This window comes from Durio zibethinus, chromosome 23 (assembly GCF_047325235.1).
Source record: "Durio zibethinus cultivar Kanyao isolate XHJ-2024 chromosome 23, ASM4732523v1, whole genome shotgun sequence".
Lineage (NCBI taxonomy): Eukaryota > Viridiplantae > Streptophyta > Magnoliopsida > Malvales > Malvaceae > Durio > Durio zibethinus.
The window spans coordinates 4,479,426-4,503,022 of NC_143184.1; the positions used below are offsets into that span (position 1 = coordinate 4,479,426).

At 34.2% G+C, this 23,597-nt stretch overlaps 3 protein-coding genes and 2 pseudogenes across 4 annotated transcripts; 3 read left to right on the top strand and 2 right to left on the bottom strand.

Moving 5' to 3' along the window:
* The first annotated feature begins 3,938 nt into the window (after positions 1 to 3,938).
* LOC111313407 (BTB/POZ domain-containing protein At1g03010-like) lies at positions 3,939 to 7,971 on the top strand. The gene is made up of 4 exons (XM_022914081.2): positions 3,939 to 4,256; positions 5,376 to 5,442; positions 5,823 to 7,019; positions 7,128 to 7,971. Exons 1-4 carry the CDS (start codon positions 4,162 to 4,164, stop codon positions 7,665 to 7,667), a joined length of 1,899 nt encoding a protein of 632 aa, XP_022769816.2. The 5' UTR covers positions 3,939 to 4,161; the 3' UTR covers positions 7,668 to 7,971.
* Positions 7,972 to 8,943: 972 nt separating this feature from the next.
* On the bottom strand, positions 8,944 to 9,713 carry LOC111313408 (monothiol glutaredoxin-S6 pseudogene; annotated as a pseudogene).
* Positions 9,714 to 13,968: 4,255 nt separating this feature from the next.
* LOC111314167 (OVARIAN TUMOR DOMAIN-containing deubiquitinating enzyme 5-like) lies at positions 13,969 to 16,372 on the bottom strand. The gene is given in 4 exon segments (XM_022915266.2): positions 13,969 to 14,132; positions 14,135 to 14,979; positions 15,337 to 15,437; positions 16,223 to 16,372. Coding segments are annotated over 3 exon segments (981 nt in total). The 5' UTR covers positions 16,223 to 16,372; the 3' UTR covers positions 13,969 to 14,097.
* A 2,413-nt stretch (positions 16,373 to 18,785) lies between these two features.
* LOC111313409 (glutaredoxin-C11-like) lies at positions 18,786 to 19,715 on the top strand. Its single transcript, XM_022914083.2, has one exon. The coding sequence runs from the start codon at positions 19,216 to 19,218 to the stop codon at positions 19,522 to 19,524; it is 309 nt and encodes a 102-aa protein (XP_022769818.1). The 5' UTR covers positions 18,786 to 19,215; the 3' UTR covers positions 19,525 to 19,715.
* Positions 19,716 to 21,784: 2,069 nt separating this feature from the next.
* On the top strand, positions 21,785 to 22,528 carry LOC111313410 (monothiol glutaredoxin-S9 pseudogene; annotated as a pseudogene). Its single transcript, XR_016332454.1, has 2 exons — positions 21,785 to 21,929; positions 22,033 to 22,528. The product of XR_016332454.1 is annotated as a monothiol glutaredoxin-S9 pseudogene (transcript).
* The last annotated feature ends 1,069 nt before the right edge of the window (positions 22,529 to 23,597 follow it).

Genomic DNA, 23,597 nt, shown 5'->3' on the forward strand with positions numbered 1-23,597 from the left:
TAAGAAATAAAATTAACCCTAAACCAAAGAATTAAGCTAATTGAATAATACAAAATCAGATTGACTAAGTTAGATTACACATGTGTGGCCACAAAAAAAAAGTTAGATTATTCATGGTTTTAATAGATGGTGTATTAGGTCTCTGACAAAAAAAAAAATGATAATAATTTAAAAAAATAAATAAATAATTATGATTGCTTTATACTTCATCGGTAGTTTTAAACACACATTCATTTTTTCTTTCCATTCACTCTTTTTTTTTTTCAAAATTATTTTAGATAAATTTACTTAATTATCTTTTTTATTTAAATTTAAAAATTTTTGGACATGCATTTCTAGTAAATTTTATAACTTATAAAATATTAGATAAGTTATATAACTTACCAGATTTTCATATCCAATAAGTTATATTTAGGGTTTAGAAAAAAAAAATTTGTTAAGAAAAACTTTTTTCGTAACATTATAAATAAAAAGCACAATTTGTTTAAAACAATTACAAACTCATTTATAAATTAATAAAAAATTCATGCATGTGAATCTTTATATTTTTATTTAAACAGTTCATTTTTTCTTTCCATCCATTTTTAAAAAAAAATTATTTTTAGATAAAATTATTTAACAATTTTTTTATTTAAATTTAAAAATTTTTGGATATATATTTCCAATAAATTTTATAATTTATCAATATTTGGTAAGTTATATAACTTACTAGATTTTTATATGCAATAAGTTATATTTAGGGTTTAAAAAAAATTAGTTAAAAAAAATTCACGAAGAATTTTCATATATTACAAAGAAAAAGTATAATTTATTTCAAATAATTATAAATTCATTTACATATTAATAGACAAACAATGCATGTGAGTTTTTATATTTCTTCTTGATACTTTAAAAGTTTGCTGATATGTAAATCTGGAAATTTTTAAAAATTTTTGAATATTCAAATTTGAAGTCTTAAAAAGTGAGAAGAATTTTGAAAAAAAAATATAATTAAATAATTTCATTTAAGAATAATTTAAAAAAATGTGAAGAAAAAAATTATATACGTTTATAAGCTCCTACTTATTTTATGTAGACTATGAGATAGATTTTCACCATGTGAATTTGTCATTTTGCCTCTCAATTCCCACTACCTAGCTAGAAACATCAATCAAAGGTCTCAATGTTGAGTAAGTAATTAAACAGGTGCTGTAATCTTATTAGAAAACTCTAAAAAAAACTTAAAAAATTTCTTCTAAGTTCTACCTCAATCAAAGAGTTTCTAAAAAAAATATAGAATTAATGAAAAAAGAAAATCCATTATGATTTCTCTGGATTCGATGAATAAAAAGTGTGGATGGGGCATACACATTCATTTGTATTATTCAAGCTTATTTCATCTCTAAATCAAATCACTTTCAAACTTGAGCATGCGCAATAAGCAGTCTTGGTCTCACAAGGACAGGCTTAAAGTGATGTGTTTTCCTGTTGAAATAAAAAAGCTTGTTCCCGGTTTGCTTGACTTATGGCTAAAAGGCCATAAAGGCGTATATGCTTCACTTGTTACCCAACCAAAAAAGAAACACAGTTTCTCTTGTGGCTATCATTGCAACTGATTTAAAAAACCCTAGACTAAAAGGAATAGCTTTTATAAAATATATATTATATGCAACTTTCAATTGATATAATTTCTTTAACCTGTTTGAGGGTCAAAGCTCGGATTGGAAGGCTAACATTTTTGCATTCTTACTTCCTTGTAAGAGAATGCTCGAAATGCAATCTTCACATCCTTTTCAACACCCTTGAATGTGAAGAATTGGGCTGAAGAGGTATTGGAGGAAACAAGCCCACGTGCAAGCCACTTAGACAAGCCATGGTTCAATGATTTGAAATTAACCCTTCAATGGCTAACAGCAATGAATGCAAATAGGTTAGTGGTTAAGAGGAAAAAGAATTTCAGGTTCATTCTATGTTTATTTTGAGAAGGAGAATGATTATAATAAGATCATAATTAAGAATATACACCCACACGATCAGCGCATTCTTAGTTTGCACCAATGTTATGATCATAGGAGCAAATGCAGTGCAGCATGTGGAGTAGTACGTACTGCAACCACCATTCCAATGGCCATGGGGAGGGGGGGGGGGTTTGAAAGTGTGGGCTCACATGTTTTGTGTCACTATAATTGTAGCCACCACCTTTGCTCCCCTGCATGCACTAATGATTCAAAACTGCTTTCCCCTTCACCTGTATTTACTAAAAGAAAAGAAGGGGGACAAAAGAAATTCCCTTCTGGCTTTTAGTACCACTGTCTCTGGGCTGTACTCCCATTTTCCTTGCTGATACAGATTATTGGGGAGAAGAGACAAACAAGGTTTTGAATTTTGACATTTTCCTTGCTGATACAGATTATTAGGGAGAAAAGACAAACAAGGTTTTGAATTTTGATGGCTAAAAAATTTTCAATCCCCCTATGGATCATCTATGTGTCCCAAAACAAAGATGCTGACCATTCTTTTATTTATTCTTTATATCTAGTATTTGTAGTTCCATTCTGAGTTAAAAAACAAAAACTTAGATTTGAGAAGGAAACATCATTTCGTAAAGCAACATGAACCTGCTATTGCAAGTGAGATTTCTGATCATCAAACCTTCGGAATTTTTTTTTTTTTGGGTATTTCCACACTTAGTTTTGCAAAGCCAAAAATTGAGGAAGTGATAATATTTCATATATTATATATGCCACCTTTCTTGAGGCAAGTCTCATGATTAATTCTTCAGCTGCCCGTTTAATAATTTGTTTGCCAAATATTTAAAATGAGAAACAATATTTTAAGCTTTTCAGATGTGGCTGCTCGTTGCCATAACACCTGGTTCAAACATCTATAGTTTAAAGCTTTGCTCAAAAGTAATGTAATAAAAAAAAATTTAATGTCTTTTGTAACAAGAGACCTATAAAATTTTCATTATGTATATAAAATTATCAAGCCGGACCAAGAAAGAAAAAGGCAAATGAGCAAATCATCTTAGTATTTGATCAACATACTTTGTGGCTAATGAAATGCTACCATTCACTGTCGCCAAACACAAAAAAACATGAGTTGATGGGATCATTATTATCACTTGATCATGCAATCTTAGTTCATAATTAATCCAACAGTCAGCCATCCACCCAAATTTACCCAATAAAATTATGTGTATGTTTGGGGGATTAGGGAAGTGGAGCTTGATACAATAAACCCACACCATTCACATGAATATTTTTGTGCTTAGAATGGTTGTATCCGTACATTTTTTCCTAACTAGGATTTACATTTGTCATATTTAATCATGTAAACAGTGCTATCCTCTCTTTTTAAAGTAGAAAAATGTTGGTCCAAAATCAACAGTACAAAACTACAAATTTTGCACTCAAGTTTGTGTAAGGCAGAAGGAATGACATCGACTTTGGAGAAATTCAGGAAACTGTAGCCTGTTAAGGTAATGTCCTAGAGATTGTGGCACAGAAATGTCCATAATTGAAGAGGTATATCCTCTGCAAAATTTAAAGTAGTTTTGAGTGACGTACTATGGACAGAGGAAAGTGGTACTGATTATGACATGCATGTAATCCAACTCATCCTCTTAATTTCCTACTTTAATGAGACTTTACATATGATACAGAGTTAAATTAAGCTAGTCTCTTTTATGTGGGTAAGTTTCATTAGCCATGATTACATCCCCAAAAAGCACTGCAACCCTTCAGGAATCCTGCAATATATTTTTGTTAATAAACAAAAACCTTGTAAAAAAGGCCTACCTTTCACCGAAAAGTGCAAGCACACACCAACACGTTCTTGACTTTAGATTAGGCGCATTATATACACTCCATTAAAAGTATAATTCAAAGTCATCACTACCCTTCAATCCTGCATGAGTTCATTTAACTTTTACCTCACTCCAGCCTTTCTCTTTCCACAATAGAGATCATTAAGAGAAGAAAGAGAGATTGGTTTCCTTAATCAACCTGTCAGCTGCAGAACCATGAACTATTGAACTGACAAAGAGATATTTGGGCTGCTAAAATATACTGTTAACAGTTCGGATTCTCGAAGGACTAAAATTTCTTGGTGGGAGCTTGTTGTTCACAACTTTCACAGGAAGTACCAGGGCTGAAATCTGAATTAATTTGGCAAGGAAAGATGGTGGGTGTTGTTACTGTTGCTGAACTGAAACCAAGTATATCTGGGAAGAGATATTTTCGTCCAAGTTCCAGCATAAGGCATGCCACTGAATGGTAACTTTCTTCTTCTTTGCTGTTGTCTATGAAAAAACTAATTCTGTTGCACATTGATTTTAAGGTTACTTCCACACGTACATATCGTATATAGTTTACTTCTAGTCTGTACGATGTATAAACGCAAAACTTGGCTATTAGATTTTAAGTTGGTGGGTTTTTTTTTTTTTTTTCTTTTTTCTTCTGTTAATATTTCTGCATTTAATATTTACTTCTGATGCATGGAACTTTGAAAATCTTTGTTTTTTTTTTTCTTATTTTAGGGGAAAAAATTCAATAGTATTTTTAATTAAGATTGGAGCTTTGAGTTTACTTGCCAAACAGTTTCTGGAACCTGAGTAATTGACTCAAATTTTGAATTTAATTTCGAAAGTGACATTTTCCAACTTTATTCTTTATCCTCACAACAAGAAAAAGAACAACAGCAGAATTTATGGTTATATCGTATTTCCTAGGTTCATAACTTATGCAAGAGTGCAATTTTTTTTATATATATATAATTTTGGAATAGTCTGGAAAGCGAACTGTTATCAGAAAAGTACATGCATTTCCTAGGCTTTCCTTAAAGCTTGATATCAGGCCATTTTGATAGATTCCCTACCCATTTCATAGGGGCTTCAGTCTGTTATGAGCCTCATCTGAGGCCCCTCTAGTAAAAATTAAAATTAGACAGTACCACTTGCTGATAAACTTCGAATACAGTCAGCGTCGAGTGACAGAACAAGCCCTTTGAGCCTTGATCTTGACCTTGGAAGTCTTCCACCCAAAGTGACGGCACAAGAGGCTCGGCTTCCGGATGGGAATGTATTCTTATCCTACACAATCATCAACCCATAAGTTGTCAGTTTTCCCATCTGGGCCCTCCATGTCGAGCCATGGATTCAAGATAGTTTTTGACCATAGATTGAGATGTTCAATGAATGTAAAATAAACTTTAAATTAACTGAAGCAGTGGCGAATTTATGGGTTCAAGCATGGGAATGTCTATGGCAAAAGGAACAATATGATATGTAATTTATTGGCAGTAACAAGCATGTAGAAATGCATTCATCTCTCTTTCTTATTTCCTAGTTTTTAGTCTCTATGCAGCATCATTTAACCTAGTTATCTATCTTGCAGGCCTATTTCTGATGTTTCTAGTGATCTTACAATTGAGGTAGGAGCATCAAGCTTTGCACTTCACAAGGTAAGGTGAATCTGTTTTGGCATTTTTTGGCAGCAAATATCTAATTTATCATGGTGTCTACGGTTCACTTACATTCGCTGCATTACTGCAGAGTGAAAAAAATGTCCTTAAGTGAAAAACCTGTGTTTTTATGATTTCAAGATTGCATTCACAACATATGTGTATAAAATCTATGCTTCCCTTGAGCCACAGAATCGTGGGAAATCCTTTTTGAGATCCAATACTGAAAATAAAACTATGAACAGCATTTATTCTTTCATTTTTTCCGGTTTATGGTTATGGTATATTTTAAAGGTCTTTACCTCGTGGCTAAGAAATTCTGGTTGCACCATTGCAATTAATAGAACCTTTATTCATGTGGTTGTAATTTTTCTTTTCAGTTTCCTCTAGTTTCTCGGAGTGGAAGGATCCGGAAGTTGTTGATTGATGCAAAGGATGCAAAAATTTCACGCATAAATCTCTCTTCTGTTCCGGGTGGACCAGAGGCATTTGAGCTGGCTGCAAAGTTCTGCTACGGAATAAACGTTGAGATTACATTATCAAACGTTGCAATGTTAAGATGTGCATCATATTTCCTGGAAATGACAGAAGAGTTTGCAGAGAAGAACCTGGAAGCTCGTACAGAAGCTTATCTGAAGGACTTGGTGCTCCCAAGCATATCGAGCTCGATATCTGTTCTTCACCGTTGTGAAAGCCTCTTGCCTATAACTGAAGAGATCAATCTGGTTAACAGGCTTATCAATGCAATTGCTAATAATGCATGCAAAGAGCAGCTCACTTCTGGCTTATTGAAACTTGATCACAATTTTTCATCAAAAGCTACGCCAAAAAAGGAACCAGAAACACCATCTGACTGGTGGGGAAAGTCTCTGGCGGTTTTTAATCTTGATTTCTTCCAACGAGTTTTATCAGCAGTAAAGTCGAAGGGTCTAAAACAGGATATGATCAGCAAAATTTTGATAAATTACAACCATAATTCTCTTCAAGGTCTGGTTGTCAGGGACCCTCACTTTGTAAATGGAAGCCTGTTGGATTTGGAGCTGCAAAAGAAACAAAGGGTAATCGTTGAAGCCATGGTTAGCTTACTGCCAACTCAATCAAGGAAGAGTCCAGTTCCCATGGCTTTTCTCTCCAGTTTACTGAAAACTGCAATAGCATCATCAGCATCCATTTCTTGCAGATCTGATTTGGAGAGGCGGATTAGTCTGCAACTTGACCAGGCAATTCTTGAAGATATCCTAATACCAGCCAATTCAAACGGAAACAATCATATAACCATGTATGATACAGAGTCAATCCTGAGGATCTTCTCCATCTTTTTGAATTTGGATGAGGATGATAATGAGGATAATCCCTTGAGAGATGAAAGTGAAATGGCATATGATCTTGACAGCCCAGGATCTCCTAAACAAAGTTCAATCCTCAAAGTATCCAAGTTACTGGACACTTATCTTGCAGAAGTTGCACTAGACACAAACTTGTTGCCATCAAAATTCATTGCACTAGCAGAACTACTTCCAGACCATGCTCGCATTGTTAGTGATGGATTATACAGAGCTGTTGATATCTTCCTCAAAGTGAGCATCTCACAAGAAAGCACTAAATAGTTCCATAGCAAAGTTACCTTTAGGTATTTCATAATTTTATTTCCAGCTCTTACAACCATTTTCTACTTCTTTTTACAGGTTCATCCAAACATAAAGGATTCTGAACGCTACAGACTATGCAAAACCATAGACTGTCAGAAACTATCTCAAGAAGCCTGTAGCCATGCAGCACAGAACGAAAGGTTACCAGTGCAAATGGCTGTCCAAGTGTTATATTTTGAGCAAATCAGGCTTCGGAATGCAATGAGTGGAGGCCACAATCAGTTCTTCTTTGGTGCAATCAACGGTCAGTTCCCTCAACGTTCAAACAGCGGTGCAGGAAGTGGAGCTATCTCACCAAGAGACAACTATGCATCAGTGAGAAGAGAGAACCGAGAGCTGAAACTTGAAGTTGCAAGAATGAGAATGAGGCTAACCGACCTAGAAAAAGATCATGTATCCATGAAACAAGAGTTGGTCAGGTCTCATCCTGCTAACAAGTTATTCAAATCATTCACCAAGAAACTAAGCAAGCTCAGATCCTTATTCAGGATCAACAATCTGAAGCCTATAGGGGGTAAAGCAAATTCAGAATCTCGATTCTTGTTCCAAAGGCGAAGGCGTCACTCGGTATCATGACTATTTTAATTGTAAAAGGTGTGAATAACTGAAGAGTGTATAGTAATTATGTGTAGTGTGGACTCTGGAATTTGTGGTCTAATGGCAGGGTTTTTTTTTCCCTTTTGTTTTTTTTTTTTTTTTTTTGTTGCTTTGAGTGTTTGATTTTGGAGTTGCTTTGTTCAGTCAGATCATTGCCTTGACATTTTGGGAGAGAGTCTGAGAGAAGGGCAAAAGTAGTCAAAACTTGTATCTTAAATGCTAGCTATTTGCTAAATGTGACTGTGAGAATCTGCTTTTGAATGAAGTAGAAAGATTGACAGACAAGACAATTAGACAACCTTTTCCGCCATCACATTTTTTATTATTTATTAGCCCAACAAAAAAAAAAAAAGGAAAGAAAAACCCACCATGAAAACGCTGCGTTTCATTTACGACCTAAAACCTTTCATCGAAACGTCACCGTCGAAGCTTCCTCCTGGAGGTTGGCCTGTGCCCTAACCGCTCGAAGACTGAAAAATCCACCTTCCTCTCCTCTTCCCCTCTCTGTTGTTACTTGTCGCTCGTTCTTCAGATTGAAACGGGACGCTTTGAGATGCGGATATCTCTTTCTAAATTGACAAGAAACACTAATATTTTAGGCCATTTTGGGTTTCGAGATTGACCCAGCACTAATATTTTTGTTAGATCGTCGAAATTGGAACCTTTTTCAACTCAGTTTAACCACCCCATGCATGCGCGCCAGTCTCTTGCTTGGACTGGGTCAACGTGATGTGTTTTGACGACCATTGGGGCTGGGACACGTTGGCCACTGCGACGCATGCTTGGCTAAGAGTTCTAACTGCTCTAGTTGAGACTGCTGCTTTCTTTCCAGCTACTGTATTACTAAAAGCGGCCATTAATGTAGTTGCTTTTTCAGCATTGTTTATATATATATATATATATATATTTTTGAGTTAGCGGCCTTAAAAAGCAAGGGAACTTGCCATGAAGTTCCCCTTTTGCTCTTTGTTGACTTCCTCAGCATTAGTTACATTGCTGAATCATACTCAAGAGATGCTTATTAGTAATTTTTTTTCCTCTTTTGTCCATAACTTGATATGCTTAGTTAATCTGTCAATTTCCAATTACTTGGGGCTGCTTTTCAAGATTATTTTCCATTAAAAGGTCACCAATGCATAATACAATTGAAGAGCTTATTTGACACTCCGGAATAGAAAGTCAGGACAGCTCAACAATGTAAGTACTCAACCTTGTTAATTCAAGTCGTTTACCTTGCTGACTTTGAGTTCCTGCTACTGGTACATGGACTGCTCACCTGAAGCTTGTTGTTCTGTTTCTGCTCCTGTATTTAATGTGCTAATGTTCCCAGGACATAGTGAACTTAATGCCAAGTCCAAGGTTTGAACCACTAAATACAGCATATAATAGCAGATGCACCTTTATTTAGCACAGACAAGGGATATTACATGAGCAAGTTAAAATACAAGTTCCTCCTAAATTTAGTACAACCCAGCCCCAAAAAAGGTGTACAAGGATGCTCTGCAAAAATATCTAAACGGTGATAGTACTCATTGTATATACTACAAAAACCAAAAGGAAACACAGACAAAGCCATATCACTTATTTGAGTTTGTTTAGCAGCATGGCAATGAACTTGAGTATAGAAAATTACTTCACGTTTCAAATCCATATAGCTCCAGCTCTTATGAGTAATTGGACAAGCTGGTTCTTGACTTGGAGGCTCATGACTTGATTAGGGCCTCCAATGAGCTGCTGACCTATGAATACAGCTGGTACACTGGGCTTGCACCCCATCTGCTGCAGTGCCGTTTCAATCTGTTGCCCGTTCTGAATTTCATCCAGCTCGTAAACTTTAGGATTTGCCCCAAAGCCACTTATGAGAGTCTTGATGGTATGGCTCATGCAACAAGTGCTCCTGCTAAAGATCACCACTGGCCTGTCAGCAACCATCCTTGTAATCACTTCCATTGTTATGCAGCAGATCAGAAGAGTACTTGGAAATGTGAGTGCTATAAACCTTCTCGGGGGACTTTAAAGTTTTAAACTGCTTAGTCCTGATGAGGAACCTAACCACCCTGGAGACATACTTATACTGTCCATGAACAGAATGAAAAGGAATAAAACAATCCAACAGAGCATCATTCCTAAATTGCCCTTGATGATTAATAATAAAGACATCTATACATTCCTATATTTAGTACTAACAAGTTGCATAACAGTATGCTAATGCACAACATGTGACAATAAATGCATTTAAAATGAATGCATTATCCTTAACATAGTCAACAACTAAAAAGAGAGCAAAGTCTTTCTGTAAGGAATACTGGAATAGCATAACAATGCTTGACCATGAGATGTTTCTCCTTTGACACCCCCCAAAATTGAAGAATTTCTGATAAGAACCAATCTAATATTTCTGCCATGGAAAATTAAATTGCTTGTCAAGATTTAGTTTTGAGTTTCTTAAAGTAATTGATGTTTACAGAAATGAAATTGAAATGTTCAGCAGGGTGGAAACCCTGTGTCCACTAAGGTGATTAACTCTTTCTGGTTTTATTTTTTTTCCCGGCTTTCTTCTCCCGTAGTATTTTCCTGATTTTTTTCCATAGAAACTACCTAAAATTCTCCATCTATCTTCAATAGCGGCATCTTTGCTGAAGTGGAAAGAGAAGTTGGGTTTGTCCAATTGGATAGCACTTTTTATTTTCCATAACAAGATTCGCATAAGTTCAATTCAAGAAAACCGAAAGCCAACAGAGAAAGAGAAGGAAAGGAGAAACTTGGAAAGAAAAAGATGCTTACTTGAGAGCCACTTGCTCTTAATAGCATTGAAGGATTACAAAAACAAAAGGTAATGGCCGTACAAGAAGAAAGAAGAAGATGCCTTGAAGTCCCACAAACATTATCTACTTCTCCATCTCAACACATTACATATTTACTTGCAAAGAAAGAAATGAAGCTGAGATATTCTTCCACATGGAACACCATTGTTAGTGCACTAAGCTATTGGAAATGCCTATTATTATTATACTAAACATATAATTTGGGTTGAAAAATGGAAAAATGTCGATTTAATATCAATTAGGCATCCAATGGTGAGTTTAGTTACTTTAGTACAATATAAGAAACAGCTATCAGTGACCCCAAAAGTCCATATACTATTGCATCAAAACAAGGACTCGAACGCGGCTAACATTTTACTAATACTATTTGCAGTACATGAATTATCAACAGAAAAGGGTTGGCTAATCGCCAGATTCGGATTCTTAACATATCTTTGCCACTTATGTGCTTTTTTCTTTATAAAGGAGGTAACATCCTACAAATAGAGAACTTGTAAATATTGAGATTTGAATCTCAAACTTGCTGGACGTTACTTTTTAAGGGTAATTGTATGAACCAACTAAGCTCTTTTTTAAACTCCAATTATGGTCATCAATTTGACTAATGCAAATAGAAGATCAGAAAAACTTCATCAGAAAAGATAATGAGATATTGAATCAGTTAACTTTTTTTAAGCTTAATGTATTCAAATAGGGAACCAGTCTTCCACTGCAAAATGCTGCTAGCAACTTTTGCTGATTTAGCTGCTGGTTTTTAGAAAAATCATAAGATCACACAATCTAACTTTGACAAATTGTCAAAATCTTGTGGTAGCTATCTAGCTTGTGTGAATAAGGAGCAGAAAACACCAGAGTTTATATTTAATGGACTGCATATAAATTCTATACGTTGTCAGTGAATAAAAATGTGACACTCAAATTCCAAATCAAACAAATCACAGGATAGCATGTGAAGATAATGGTTGTTTAGCAGTTTTTAATGTAGTTCAACTGTAGGATGCAAATATAGAATTTTCTTAACAGTTAAATATTGTGCTGATACTTTGATACTCCATAAGATTTATCATATGGTCTATTGATGAATTACAACTTTCATAAAGTCCTTTGACTTTCCTTAGGAAAGATCTTCAAGGAGCTATAATATATATATATATATATATATATTATATGTCAAGAAGGGGATATTTGCCTATTTGGTTTCATCTTATCATCTATCTGATGTGAGCTTATATTGCCATCATCGCTGCATAGATTTTGGTATTAATTTTTTTTTTGGGTACATAAGATTTATCACATGGTCTATTGATGAATTACTACTTTCTTAAAGTCATTTGACTTTCCTTAGGAAAGATCTTCGAGGAACTACATATATATTTCAAGAATGGGGTATTTGCCTATTTGGTTTCATCTTATCATCTCTCTGATGTGAGCTTATATTATCATCATCTCTGCATAGTTTTTGGTATTAATTTATTAAGTCAGAATATATTCCCATTTCAAAAGAGAATACACACTAAGATTTTATTTTTTTTTTAAAGAATTTGATATCATCTCTCATGTTATAACAACTCGATCCATCCTCACTTTATCCTGGAACTTTCAATCCACCAATTTGAGTCACATGTATGATGCATCTGCTTTTCTTCTTTATCTGATGATAGCATAAAAAATTCTGATTTTTTTTAGTGTATAAGGCATTGTGCGTAAATAATCTTTGAGTACCAGATATCACCACGTATATCAGCAGCCAGGCACAAATGCCTTCTACCAAAATGCTTTTCTTGTTTTTTCATACTTAATTATTGTTCAAATAACAGAGATTCGAACTTGAAATTTTCTTTTTTTAATAAAAATAATTTGCTTAACGGTTTAGATAAACATATCAACCATATCAATGTACCTAATTTAATTGATCAATATGCTTAATATGTATCAAAGAATATGTGAAGTCATGGAGTTTTTCCTTTTCTTTGTGCAGAGATTTTTTCTGTTTTCTTTCGGAGTTTTTTCTGATTCATTCATTTAATAAGCACACTAAGCAATACTCCACAAATATATTCTTTGATTTGCATGAAAGAGAGATAGACAGTGATAACGAGGATAAGAAGTACATATGGTAAAGACACTGATAGTAGGGGAATGTCAACTTTGGTGGATGCAACTTTACATGTAGCAGTACTTGAAGAGAAAAAAGAACAATGCGAAGTCGGCTCTTGGCATCACAGCAACGTGGGTTTTATTTAGGTTGTTGAATCAGTGCTTGTTAGAATTAATGGTTTTAAGTTGTCACAACTCAAAAACCTACTCTAGTATCCTAGAAAAGAAGATATTAACCACAAGTTGCATGCTTTGCCCCTAGAATAAATTTTTTTTTCTCTGGATGCAAAGCAAACCAGTGAATTTTCCAGAACATTTCTTATCAAGAGTTCCAAGTGGCAGTATAATAACAAGATGCAAAAACACATGATAAAACGACTGTCATCTTTTTACTGTTGTTGATGGAACCAAGTTATTCCGTAAATATAAATTATCATGATCTTCATCTGGAAGCTGAATCTTTCTAGTGTCACCAAAATTCTTAAGGGGGATGACAGCAGGTGGCTTTGTTGTACCCGGTCGAGCAATTGTTTTCTTCTATTTCTTGGACCACGTGCCTCACTATTCCATGTTTCTTGTCTTGTCTTCTATGCCTGATGTGAAGTTGGTGGGTTTTGGCCCGCACGTCTTAGTTTCGCCCTTTTGTAATTGTCAATCAGTTATCTGCTTATCTGTGTACTCTGGTCTGTTCTGGGGTAATCCATTCCATTCCAGCATTTCTCCTTTTGATATTGCAAGAAATGAAAGAGACTCCCTAGTTTGGATGTTTTCCAATGATCATAGGCCTTTTAAAACTTTGCAGTCTTTGGAACCTATCTATTTGAAGTTAAGTTTTCTAGTTATTAGATTAATGGTAACTTCATTTTCGGATGAGTCAAATTAATTCAAAATTTCAATTACAAAGTCCATTACTGAATTAAACCAAATAATTTTCAGTATTGCCGGACAAAAATCAAATTGAATTTTAACAAAAAAAGAATAAACCAAACAAATCAATCACCAAGTTTGAATCCCTTTTTTTTTGTTTTTTCATTTTTGTGGTCATTCCCTATGGTTGGAACATTATTTTCCAATTTAGTTGATACTTATAATTAGATAAGCAATGTGCTTATCTTTTTATTTTTTTGAAAGAAGCAATTTGCTTATCTAAATTGCCCAAAAAAAGAATAATTAGATTCATTTTCCTCATCATAGTGTTAGTACCTTTTGAACTTGGTAAGGGCTCAGCTCCCAACCATCCCTAAAGAGAGGGCCCTTCCTTCTGGTAGGTCCCGTATTCAGCCTCCAGTGGCATATGGTGGACCCGTCCTTCGAGTCGGTTACTAGTAGTTCATTTTGGTAGTCATGCGAAAATAAGATAGATAATAATGCATCAATAACTTTAATCAAAACCAAGTTTCAAAATTTAGTTTAGAGCCAACATCTGCTTGCTCCATGAAAACATCATATTGTAAACATACACATAGAAGGGAACCTTTCACATATAACTATATTATACCTATCTGATCAAATTTGGGATGACAGAATTATAGTGCTCTCCAAGCCCAAAGGCATGCCTATGGTATGACAACCTGATAGTCCCATCAGCTGAAGAGGACCCTCCATCAGATTTGTACTCCTTTCCCATCTCTACATCAGGAAAAGATCCTGAAAATATCATGATGTGTTTTCTCAGGCAGTGAGTTAAAGCTCCAAGCTCTAACTGTCCTCCCCATGCAGCAGTTGACTCCACCTCTCTACAGTAGTTCTCGAATCTCTCTGCTAATGAATCATCAGAATCTCCATCTACGGTATTCTCTGACAGGAAAAAAGGAAGAAAATCAGATGCATGTTTCCTCATATAAGCAGCAGCCATTTCCCGCAGCTCTTGATATGTACAAGGAGAAGAACCTCCAGACAGAAGGGCCAGCTGATCTTCAACAGCTCGGTAGAGGCAATGTCCATCAGGCTTTATTTCATTAATTGTGAATCCCAGGGGTTCGAGTTTTCTCTCCAATTTCTCATCCTCAATCATTCTATCACTCACAATGTTGCTCTGCTCTTCTTGAATTCGTTGTTCTCGAGCCGCTTCTTGCTGAGCTCTTTTCTCTCGTCTCTTTGCACCTTTGCTGGGCTTTGGATGATCCTGCTGAGGAATAACAGACACTCCAGCTATGGCCTTCACCAAATTGTCAATATTGCTTTTATCATTTCCATTACTGTAGCCTAGTGAAGCAAGCTCTTCAGCATGTTTTTCCTTAAGCTTAGCAGAGAGCTGAGAGATCTCTTCCTCCACCTGCTTCTTTTTAGCCTTCTGTTCAGCCTTGCTACCCTTTGCTGCTGCCTTTTTCAGCTCAATTTCCTTGTTCTGCAGCTGAGATATCTCTCTCCTGCAGAAAAGGATGAGAAAATAAATATTATAGAGAAAAAAGATAGTATTTAAGTTGAAAAAAATAATCCCAAGTAAACATGCAGTGGGCTAAATCCTAGCAAGCAAAATGCATATTTTTGTCTGAATTACACTTGTCAAATCAAGGCATAGTAATATTCATATATCAGCTTATTTCATAAATGGCAACTAAATTTGCCTTCTTGTTAAACCATCTACATTGTGCCAGGAAACAAGCCGGATTAATTAACTAAGATTAAATGTGAAAGCAATCAGGAAGCACATCAGTCAATCCTCCAAAACCATCAATAAAACTATAGCGATAGTCAAAAATGTAAATTAGATACGATCTTATTACCTGTGCCTAGAAAGCATTTCATCACGAGTTTCCTGCTTTTGAGATGTACAGGTCAAACTTTCTTCACATGGTTTGCCATCCATGTCTTGAACATCTGCCATCTGAGCACAACTAAAATCACGGTAGATGATAACATAGAGGAAATGGTAACCTTGAACTAGGAAATACCAAAAAAAAAAAAAAAAATCCAAAATATCTCAATAAGGAACAAAAGGTGACATGTAAAGAATATGCTACAATCAAACAACAGCTATGCTAGTCTAAGCCACAAGGATGCAGCTAAACAGGTGAAATTGCAATATTTGATTTCAGCTTTCCAAATATGCACATGGTCAGTTGTGCAACCAAAATAGATTATCCATGTATCTATGAAGACAACCGACATTTTTGCCAACATAAACTTTCTTGATGCTCTTGCTAAATGCCTAAATGTATAACTCTTTCATTAAACCATGTTCAAAAACAATGCTTAGTTATGCAACTTCCTTCTGGAACTCTAAATCCATGCATTTGCCAAAACTCTAATGATTGTGTCTATTTATGAAGCTTCCGATGCGAGTAAAGTAACCAATTAAACAGAATCTTAAAGTCAATTGCAATAGAAAAAGCACAATTTATTCATTTCAAACATGAATTAAATTGAAATCAAACAGCAACTAGCAACAGAAATCCCACTTCTTATTTATAATCAAACTGCCATTTACCAAACCCAAAAGTGAAAATTATATTAATAATTTGTTAACCGGGAGTTGAAATTGGAGCTTAGTTCTACAAAAAAGCAAAGCAACTAAAACATACAATTGACATTCTATTGATAATTGTCTTTTGTATTCTACAATTCTCTAGTATAACTAAACAATGAACGAAACACAGTGAAAAAGCAAACCTTTGGAGAGAAACACAAAAGGGGCTGAGTTAGCTAGGGTTTTCTCGCGTCCAAGTACAACCTAGAAATCTTGAAGAAGGAAAAAAAAAAGCCAATATTTATTTAATTTATTTTGCTGTCTTAGGAACTTTACAAGGAAAAAAAAAAGTTAGAAAGAAAAGGGAAAAAAAGCAGCAAAAAAGAATTGCTTAGTGGGCTGAGATGGGCTCCAATTTCTGCATCTCAATATATTTTTGTTGGTAAAAGCACCTTAGGTAAAATTAATTGAAGCCCAAAGGCACTGCCAGGCTCTGTCTATAGGCTTAAATCAACAACATGATAATCAAATTTTAATATAATTAGTGTTTTTTATATAGTATAATTTTTTAATTTTATAAGTAAGATTAAGAGATTTATATGTATCTTATATTTTAATTAGAGCGATAAGTGTGTGGCAAGCAAGTATCATGTTGTGAGTCTGAGAGTAGATTATGCAATTTGTGTATTTATATATTGTTTAAAATATTAAAATTTATATATTCATATAATATTTTACATAAAAAATATATATCACAATTAATGTTTGACATGAAATTATAAAATATATTTATTTTTTTTTGTTAAATTTGCATGCTAAAACTTATGTTTTGAGGGAGCATATGACTTACAATAATTATACTGCAATTAATTAATCAAATTTTAGAATTTTGTAGGATTTATCAAAATATTATGTAGAGTCTACTCTATTTAAATAATTATTGATTGTGATTGAATAATTATAGTATTATATATAAAAATTTATAATTAAAATGCTTTCTTGTTTTTATTAAGGTTAATAAAAGAAAAGCAAAGCAAAGCAAAGGAAAGAAAATAAGGAAACCTTTTTTCAAATTTCTTTTATTTGGATTTCGCATAAATTAAAATAAAGGAAAGAGAAGGGACTTAGCTCCTTGATTTCATTCACGTTCCTTTATTTTTTAATTACCTCAAATTGTGAGAAAAGGAAAAAAATTTTTAAAAATTTAAAATAAATATTATATCTTTATTGTTTTTATATTTAAAATAAAGTTTTCTTATTATAAAGTAAACCCCTAACAAAAAAAAAACCGATTTAATTTTATATTATCTTTTTAATACATAAATCAATATAGATAATCGTAAACAAATTGATGTACCAATTAAAAACAAATCAAATTGATATCCTAAGTCACATGATAAATATAATTTGCCTCATCATTTGTCTAGTTAAGTAATATATCCAAAAAATTAATTTAAACACATGTATCATGCACTGTGGTTAAAATTTTATAACAAATTTTTAAAAGATATTTAATTTTTTATAATTGAAAAATATTATACATTATTTTTACATTTTAATTTGATGTTTTACTAAATAATTATAAGTAATCGTTTCCCTTCTTTTTCAATTTTTAATCAAGGATTGTTATGATTCAATTTTTTTATTAATTTCAGCCGTCCAAACATTCCTCTGAGAAATCTTTCGTTTTTCTCTTTACTTTCCTTGTTTTTTTTTTTTACTTTACTAATATTCATCCAAACATAGCGAAAGAGATGACGCAAAACAAAGAAGATGCACCAACTGCCTAGCCGATGAAGATTAGGATGGTTATGGGAGGGCCAAGTAGGTAGTCTCGTTTTTTATTCTCTTCTGGTTTTTCATCGACCGTTGCTAATTAAAGTGTGCTGCCCTTTGCCATCTTTGCAAAGGCAATTTACAGGGATGGATAAGCCCCAAAATATTCCCCCCACTGACTACACAAAGATAATCTATATTTGGAAGCATTTTGTTTCTTTTTATTTATCTAAATCAGTAAACAAAATTGGCTGTTGAAGCTAATAAAAAGAACTAAAAGAATTAACCAAATTGTGCGTCACTTACTTCATGACATTTTGCTTTCCCCAAAACCCTTTTCCTCTTTCTTGATGTTTTATATACCATGAATTCGATGAGGGGGACCAATGCAGCAAAGTGGGAATGAAATGGATAAACTCGTATCTCTCTCTACGTCAGCCAACCAATTCCACCATGACAATCTACCAATAAATAACATGAAATCCAAAAGAAAAAGGCAGTTTGAAACATTTTCCTGCTCTTGCAACTTTCATCAACAATGTAATAATAATCAGTTGAACTTTAAATGCAATCAGTGCACGATCTTTACTTCCCAGTCCATGAATTAAAGATTACTTAGCAGGAAAAATGGCATTTTGATGGTGGGTGAGGAACCTTCTTCAGTTATTATCAGCATTGTCATGCTACGTAAAAAATATGCAGATAAAATCGATGTCTCAAGCTTAAAGAAAGTGATTCCATTCCAGGTCAATGACATTCGGAATTGACTACAGTGGAAAAATATATTATTAGTACTACTTTATTATTGATATCGTTAAAGTGTCATTATTCTTGTCTCCCTTCCTGCATTTATTTATTTATTTGTGATGCTACCAGCCAGAGCCGAAAGTGTTTTTTTTTTTTTGGTTCCTGTTTAAAGATTAATTTATTGATTATATTCCCAGCACAATTTACTTGTACGGACAATCCAGGAAATTTGATTTAGCAATATGGCGATGGATACTAATTTCAACTTGTTTATAGTATACAGGGTCGTCACTATCAAAACATATCATGGGGGAGGGTTTTTCTTATCCAAACAAACATCTGAAGGAACTTCCTTCTTTTTATCCTTTTACATTGTTCTTATTATGTTCTTTTATTTTTGCGTTAAACAATGCACTCCAACTCTCTCACCAGGCCTTATAAATAAGAGATGATGAAATCTCAAAGTCCATCAGAGCTAAGCCTTACCTCATTTAAGCTTCCTACACTAAGCCTGCTCATTTGTCTGCCTGTTCACCTTTCTTTCAAGCTTAATTCTGCTACACCTTTTCAGCTTCTTTTGCCACTTGGCTGCACTATTTGTATCTTCTTTTATTATTCAGATTGAATTTGTTTCCTTTTTTCTTAACAAAATCAACGAAAGCAGCTTGTCGTAATGGACAGAGTAAGAGATCTGGCATCGAAGAAGGCTGCTGTGATATTCACTAAGAGCTCATGTTGTATGTGCTATAGCATCAAGACACTTTTTTATGAGCTTGGTGCTAGCCCTGCAATTCATGAGCTTGACCATGATCCTAGTGGGAGAGACATGGAGTGGGCTCTACGAGGGCTAGGGTGTGATCCCTCAGTCCCAGCTGTGTTCATAGGTGGAAGATTTGTAGGCTCAGCAAAAGATGTCATATCGCTTCACGTAGATGGATCACTGAAACAAATGCTCATGGACGCCAAGGCCATCTGGTTCTAGCAATGTTAACAACAACTTGCCTACTGAAATTTGCTAACTTAGTACTACTGTAAAAATAAATCTAATACCTTGTTGAAAGAGAAAATGTCGTATTAGGGGCTTTGCTTTTTCTTGGGTTCCTTGAATACATTGTATGGAAAGCATGACACTTAGCGAGAATACCTAAATAGTTAAATATATTGTACACGTTATCTTAAATGTTTACAGGTGCCTTCTTCCATTTCCATGGGATATGAAAACACATCAGGAAGTACAGACTTATGAAAGTAACCAGGCATTTCACTTTGTAGGGTTCTTTACTATCTATCAGAATCAGACATATAATGGTTGGCCTTAATCAAATCTAGGATCAGACTGTGTCAAGAAATTCCCACTGAATAATATTTTAAAAATTTCTCCTAAGCAAGCTAAACTATAATAGAATAAAGTTTTCACGGCCACAATGGACATGACTGTTCTTCTGGTGATAAAAAATATTGTTCCAAATTCCAATCGAAAACTTATCCACTTACAAAAAGTAATCCCCTGTGTCATGAATTGACTATCGCAGAAGCAACATCAAGCTGATGAAATTCCTGAGGATATGGCAGATTTTCAGTGCTTTTCTTTTTAAGGTGTTAATTAATTTTAAAAGTGACGTCAAATTGCTCGGTTCCTTGCATTGACTAGACGCTTCAGTTATCAGTCAGCTAGTTTATTTGATGATTTTATACCAATTGATATGGCCTTATCTGAGAGACAAAAAGCTGATGCTTGAACTTTTTATGCCTCCATTCTATTCCTCCCCATCTAAATCCTAAAGGCCAAAAAGTTAGTTTTTTATTATGCATGGAAGTTCCTACATGCATGGATGCTCATCCTCATGCACGGACCTTTATGTAGTTATGGTATGGATATACATAAAAATATCACTTATTAAATTATTCATAATTTTGCAAACGTGTACCTTTAATGTATCTACCTCATGGATACTCTTGTAAAATGTGCACTACTTGTAAAGCCAATTATTTACTATATTCTTAGCTGTGTAAGATAGCGTGAGAGAGACACCTTAATTTCGTATCGAAATATTTTAAAAATTTATTATAATATATAAGTAAATATTTAAATTTAAATTTATAAGATTTTTTTGTGAGATAAAATTATAAAATTTTCATATCAAAATGAATAAATCTTGTAAATTATACGTTGATCTCCACAAATGATATCAAAATAATTATCAATCGAACGAGAATTAAATGTTACATCATAAGAGCTATTTTTAAAATCTTATGAGAATTAAGTACTATATAGTGAAAAGTATTTCTTAAATCTCAACTCTAATATAATCTTGATTAGTGAATATAATGCTGTGTTTTTGTCTATATTTTATGTTAGATTTGACGAAAATGTCAAATGTTAATATAAAAAATTTGTGACAATCTAATTTTATATCAAGATGTTATAAAAATTTATTATAATATATAAATAAATACTTAAATCTAAATTTATGAAAATTTTTTTATAAAATAAAATCGAAAAACTTCGTCAAGAAGAAGAGAGTTCTTACAAAAGAGGAATGGAGAATCCTGTTCCACCCTCGATGAAGGAAGAGTTGTTGTCATTACACGTGTGACCATTCACCTTTCACCATCCACAGGCTCACTCTCATATGTGATATCGCTATCTAAAAACGAAGCACCCCTCTGCATGAAGTGAAGTGAGCCCATATGTGTGCTCACATGTGGGAAGAATCATACAAGTTGGTGGGGCAATGTAAAGAATTACAGCCACCGAAAGCCATCACAGTCTCAATCTTTCTGCACAAGGATTCAAAGGAGTAGATTGTGAGAATCTAATCTAACAAGCTAGGCTCAGAATTTTCTACTTTTGTTACATCTTCATTGAAATTAGAAAGTATTCATGCCCATATAAAATCTACAAAAATAAGTTGAATACATGGTTAGTAGGCCAAACTCGTTGGTTGCGAAATCATTAGTAAATAAATCTTGCCACTTAATCGTTATTTTGAACCATCTGTTTTCAAAAGTGTAAATATCAGATGGCTAAAGGCTTACAGTCAATCACTTTGACGGTTTATGTAATATTTAGTAGAAAATTTGATTGCCAACTTGTTGAGCCCATGGAAACGCAGTAGTCCCCATGCCATAAAGCAACTTTATTCGTTTTAGCATCTAGATAAAGCATATTTTCTTTTGAATGTTCTTGTTCAAACTAAGGAGTGTACTCTATGCTGTCCCTATAAATACTCCAGCATGGGAGCTTAACTTCCAACAACCTTGAGCTTTGAACCCTTTTCTCTCTTTCCCACTTCACCTTCCCAAAAGCCAACCTCCTACTACCTTTGGATCGAATGCAGTCTGAATTCGATCCGATGGTCTTTAAGCTTTAAGTGAAATCGACAGGTAACCAAGGGACTTCTCCAACTTAAACATTTTCTCTGTCCCTTTGTTACTTTCTGTCTTCATTACAGAACTTTGCACATATTAAGCAAACATTGTCAATCAGGATTTCAACATGGACAAAGTGATGAGATTGGCCTCAGAGAAAGGGGTAGTGCTATTCAGTAAAAGCTCATGTTGCCTGTGTTATGCAGTCAAAATTCTATTTCAAGAGCTTGGGGTAACCCCTACAATTCATGAGATCGACCAAGACCCTGAAGGCAGGGAAATGGAGAGAGCTCTTATGAGGTTGGGGTGTAACGCGCCCGTTCCAGCGGTCTTCATTGGTGGAGAGCTGGTGGGCTCCACCAACGAAGTCATGTCCCTCCATCTAGGTGGAGGGCTGATACCTTTGCTGAAGCCCTATCAGGCTTTGTGTTAAATTAAGTACTCCAATATCACTCTGAAATAATAAAATTGGCTCAAATCAGTAGCATCTAGTCATGAGCTGTGTATTGTGTAGTCTGTGTAGCTTTCTACGTCTCATATGCTCTGCAGCTTTAGGTTTAGCTCTGTAGCATGTAATCCGTATCTATTTCTTAATGAGAAGTTAACTTTATATACTTTCCTGCTTTTGAGCTTGCTTTCAACAGAATTTGAATTATTACTGTATATTATACTCGGATGCCTCGCTCATCAAGGAATCACTTTCTGCAATTATTTTATTCATTCGTTCAATTGTGAAGCCTTTTGTATAATGTACAAATGTAAATATATATATATATATATGAACGTGAACATGAACAAACTTCTCATTGTTGCAGCATCTCTCGAAAGTGCATTTACAGATATTTCCATTTCATATCACAATATCATTTGTGAGTGTGTGTTTCAAGTCTGAACCTCAAAACTTGAATAAACTTTATGTAATTAGTTTCTGCAAAGCAATATGCCATCTTTTATTTAATGGTCCATCATTCATTGTAAGATCTCAAAATGCTAGATACTGGTGATAAAGTGATTGGGCTTTACATTGAAGCATCATGATAAAATTCCCCCATGATCAATCTTTCAATATACGCAAGCTAAGAACAATTGAAAAGGAGTTATTTCAGAATAACTTCCGAAACATCAAAAGCTTGTTACGTGGAGGGACCTAACCGGAGTTGAGGTCGTCAACTTTGGAGACCCCTATTGCATTCCTCCACCTGAACAAAAAAAAAAAAAAGTTCTAAAAGGAAAATTCTGAACTTTTTCTCTTGTCTGCTACCATTGGTTCTTCCAAACTTTATCTTAGATAAAGAAAGGTATTGCATTCCTTGCCTTTTATTCTTTAATTTAATTTACTTTTGTTCTTTTTCATCTGAAACGGTAGACAAGTGATTCTCAGTCGATATCAATGGTAGGAAACTTCACCTCAGACTTTTCAACAAAAACTTGGTAATGATGTATTCTTCCTGACTGAACTGATCATTTACATGGCAATAAATGTTTTAGTTAAGGCAATATTCTATTCGATCCAGAAGACAGTGAAAGAAAAAAACTTTTCTGTAAATAATGTCTACAGTAGATTCCTCCATTGTATATGGAGACAAGCATATGAATGCTGTAAAAGAAGGCAAAAGCAGAATCAATGGAGGGGGAGTTCTACAAAGGGAATCAGACAATATTGGAACTCATCAGCTTTCTAAT

What these genes read in the sequence shown, in the direction of transcription:
- LOC111313407 (XM_022914081.2), top strand. Translation starts at nt 4,162, where the DNA reads ATGGTGGGTGTTGTTACTGTTGCTGAACTGAAACCAAGTATATCTGGG. An exon ending in CAAGCTTTGCACTTCACAAG is followed by an intron (nt 5,443 to 5,822) that starts GTAAGGTGAATC and finishes TTTTCTTTTCAG; the next exon opens with TTTCCTCTAGTTTCTCGGAG. An exon ending in CTGTTGATATCTTCCTCAAA is followed by an intron (nt 7,020 to 7,127) that starts GTGAGCATCTCA and finishes TTCTTTTTACAG; the next exon opens with GTTCATCCAAACATAAAGGA.
- LOC111313409 (XM_022914083.2), top strand. Translation starts at nt 19,216, where the DNA reads ATGGACAGAGTAAGAGATCTGGCATCGAAGAAGGCTGCTGTGATATTC.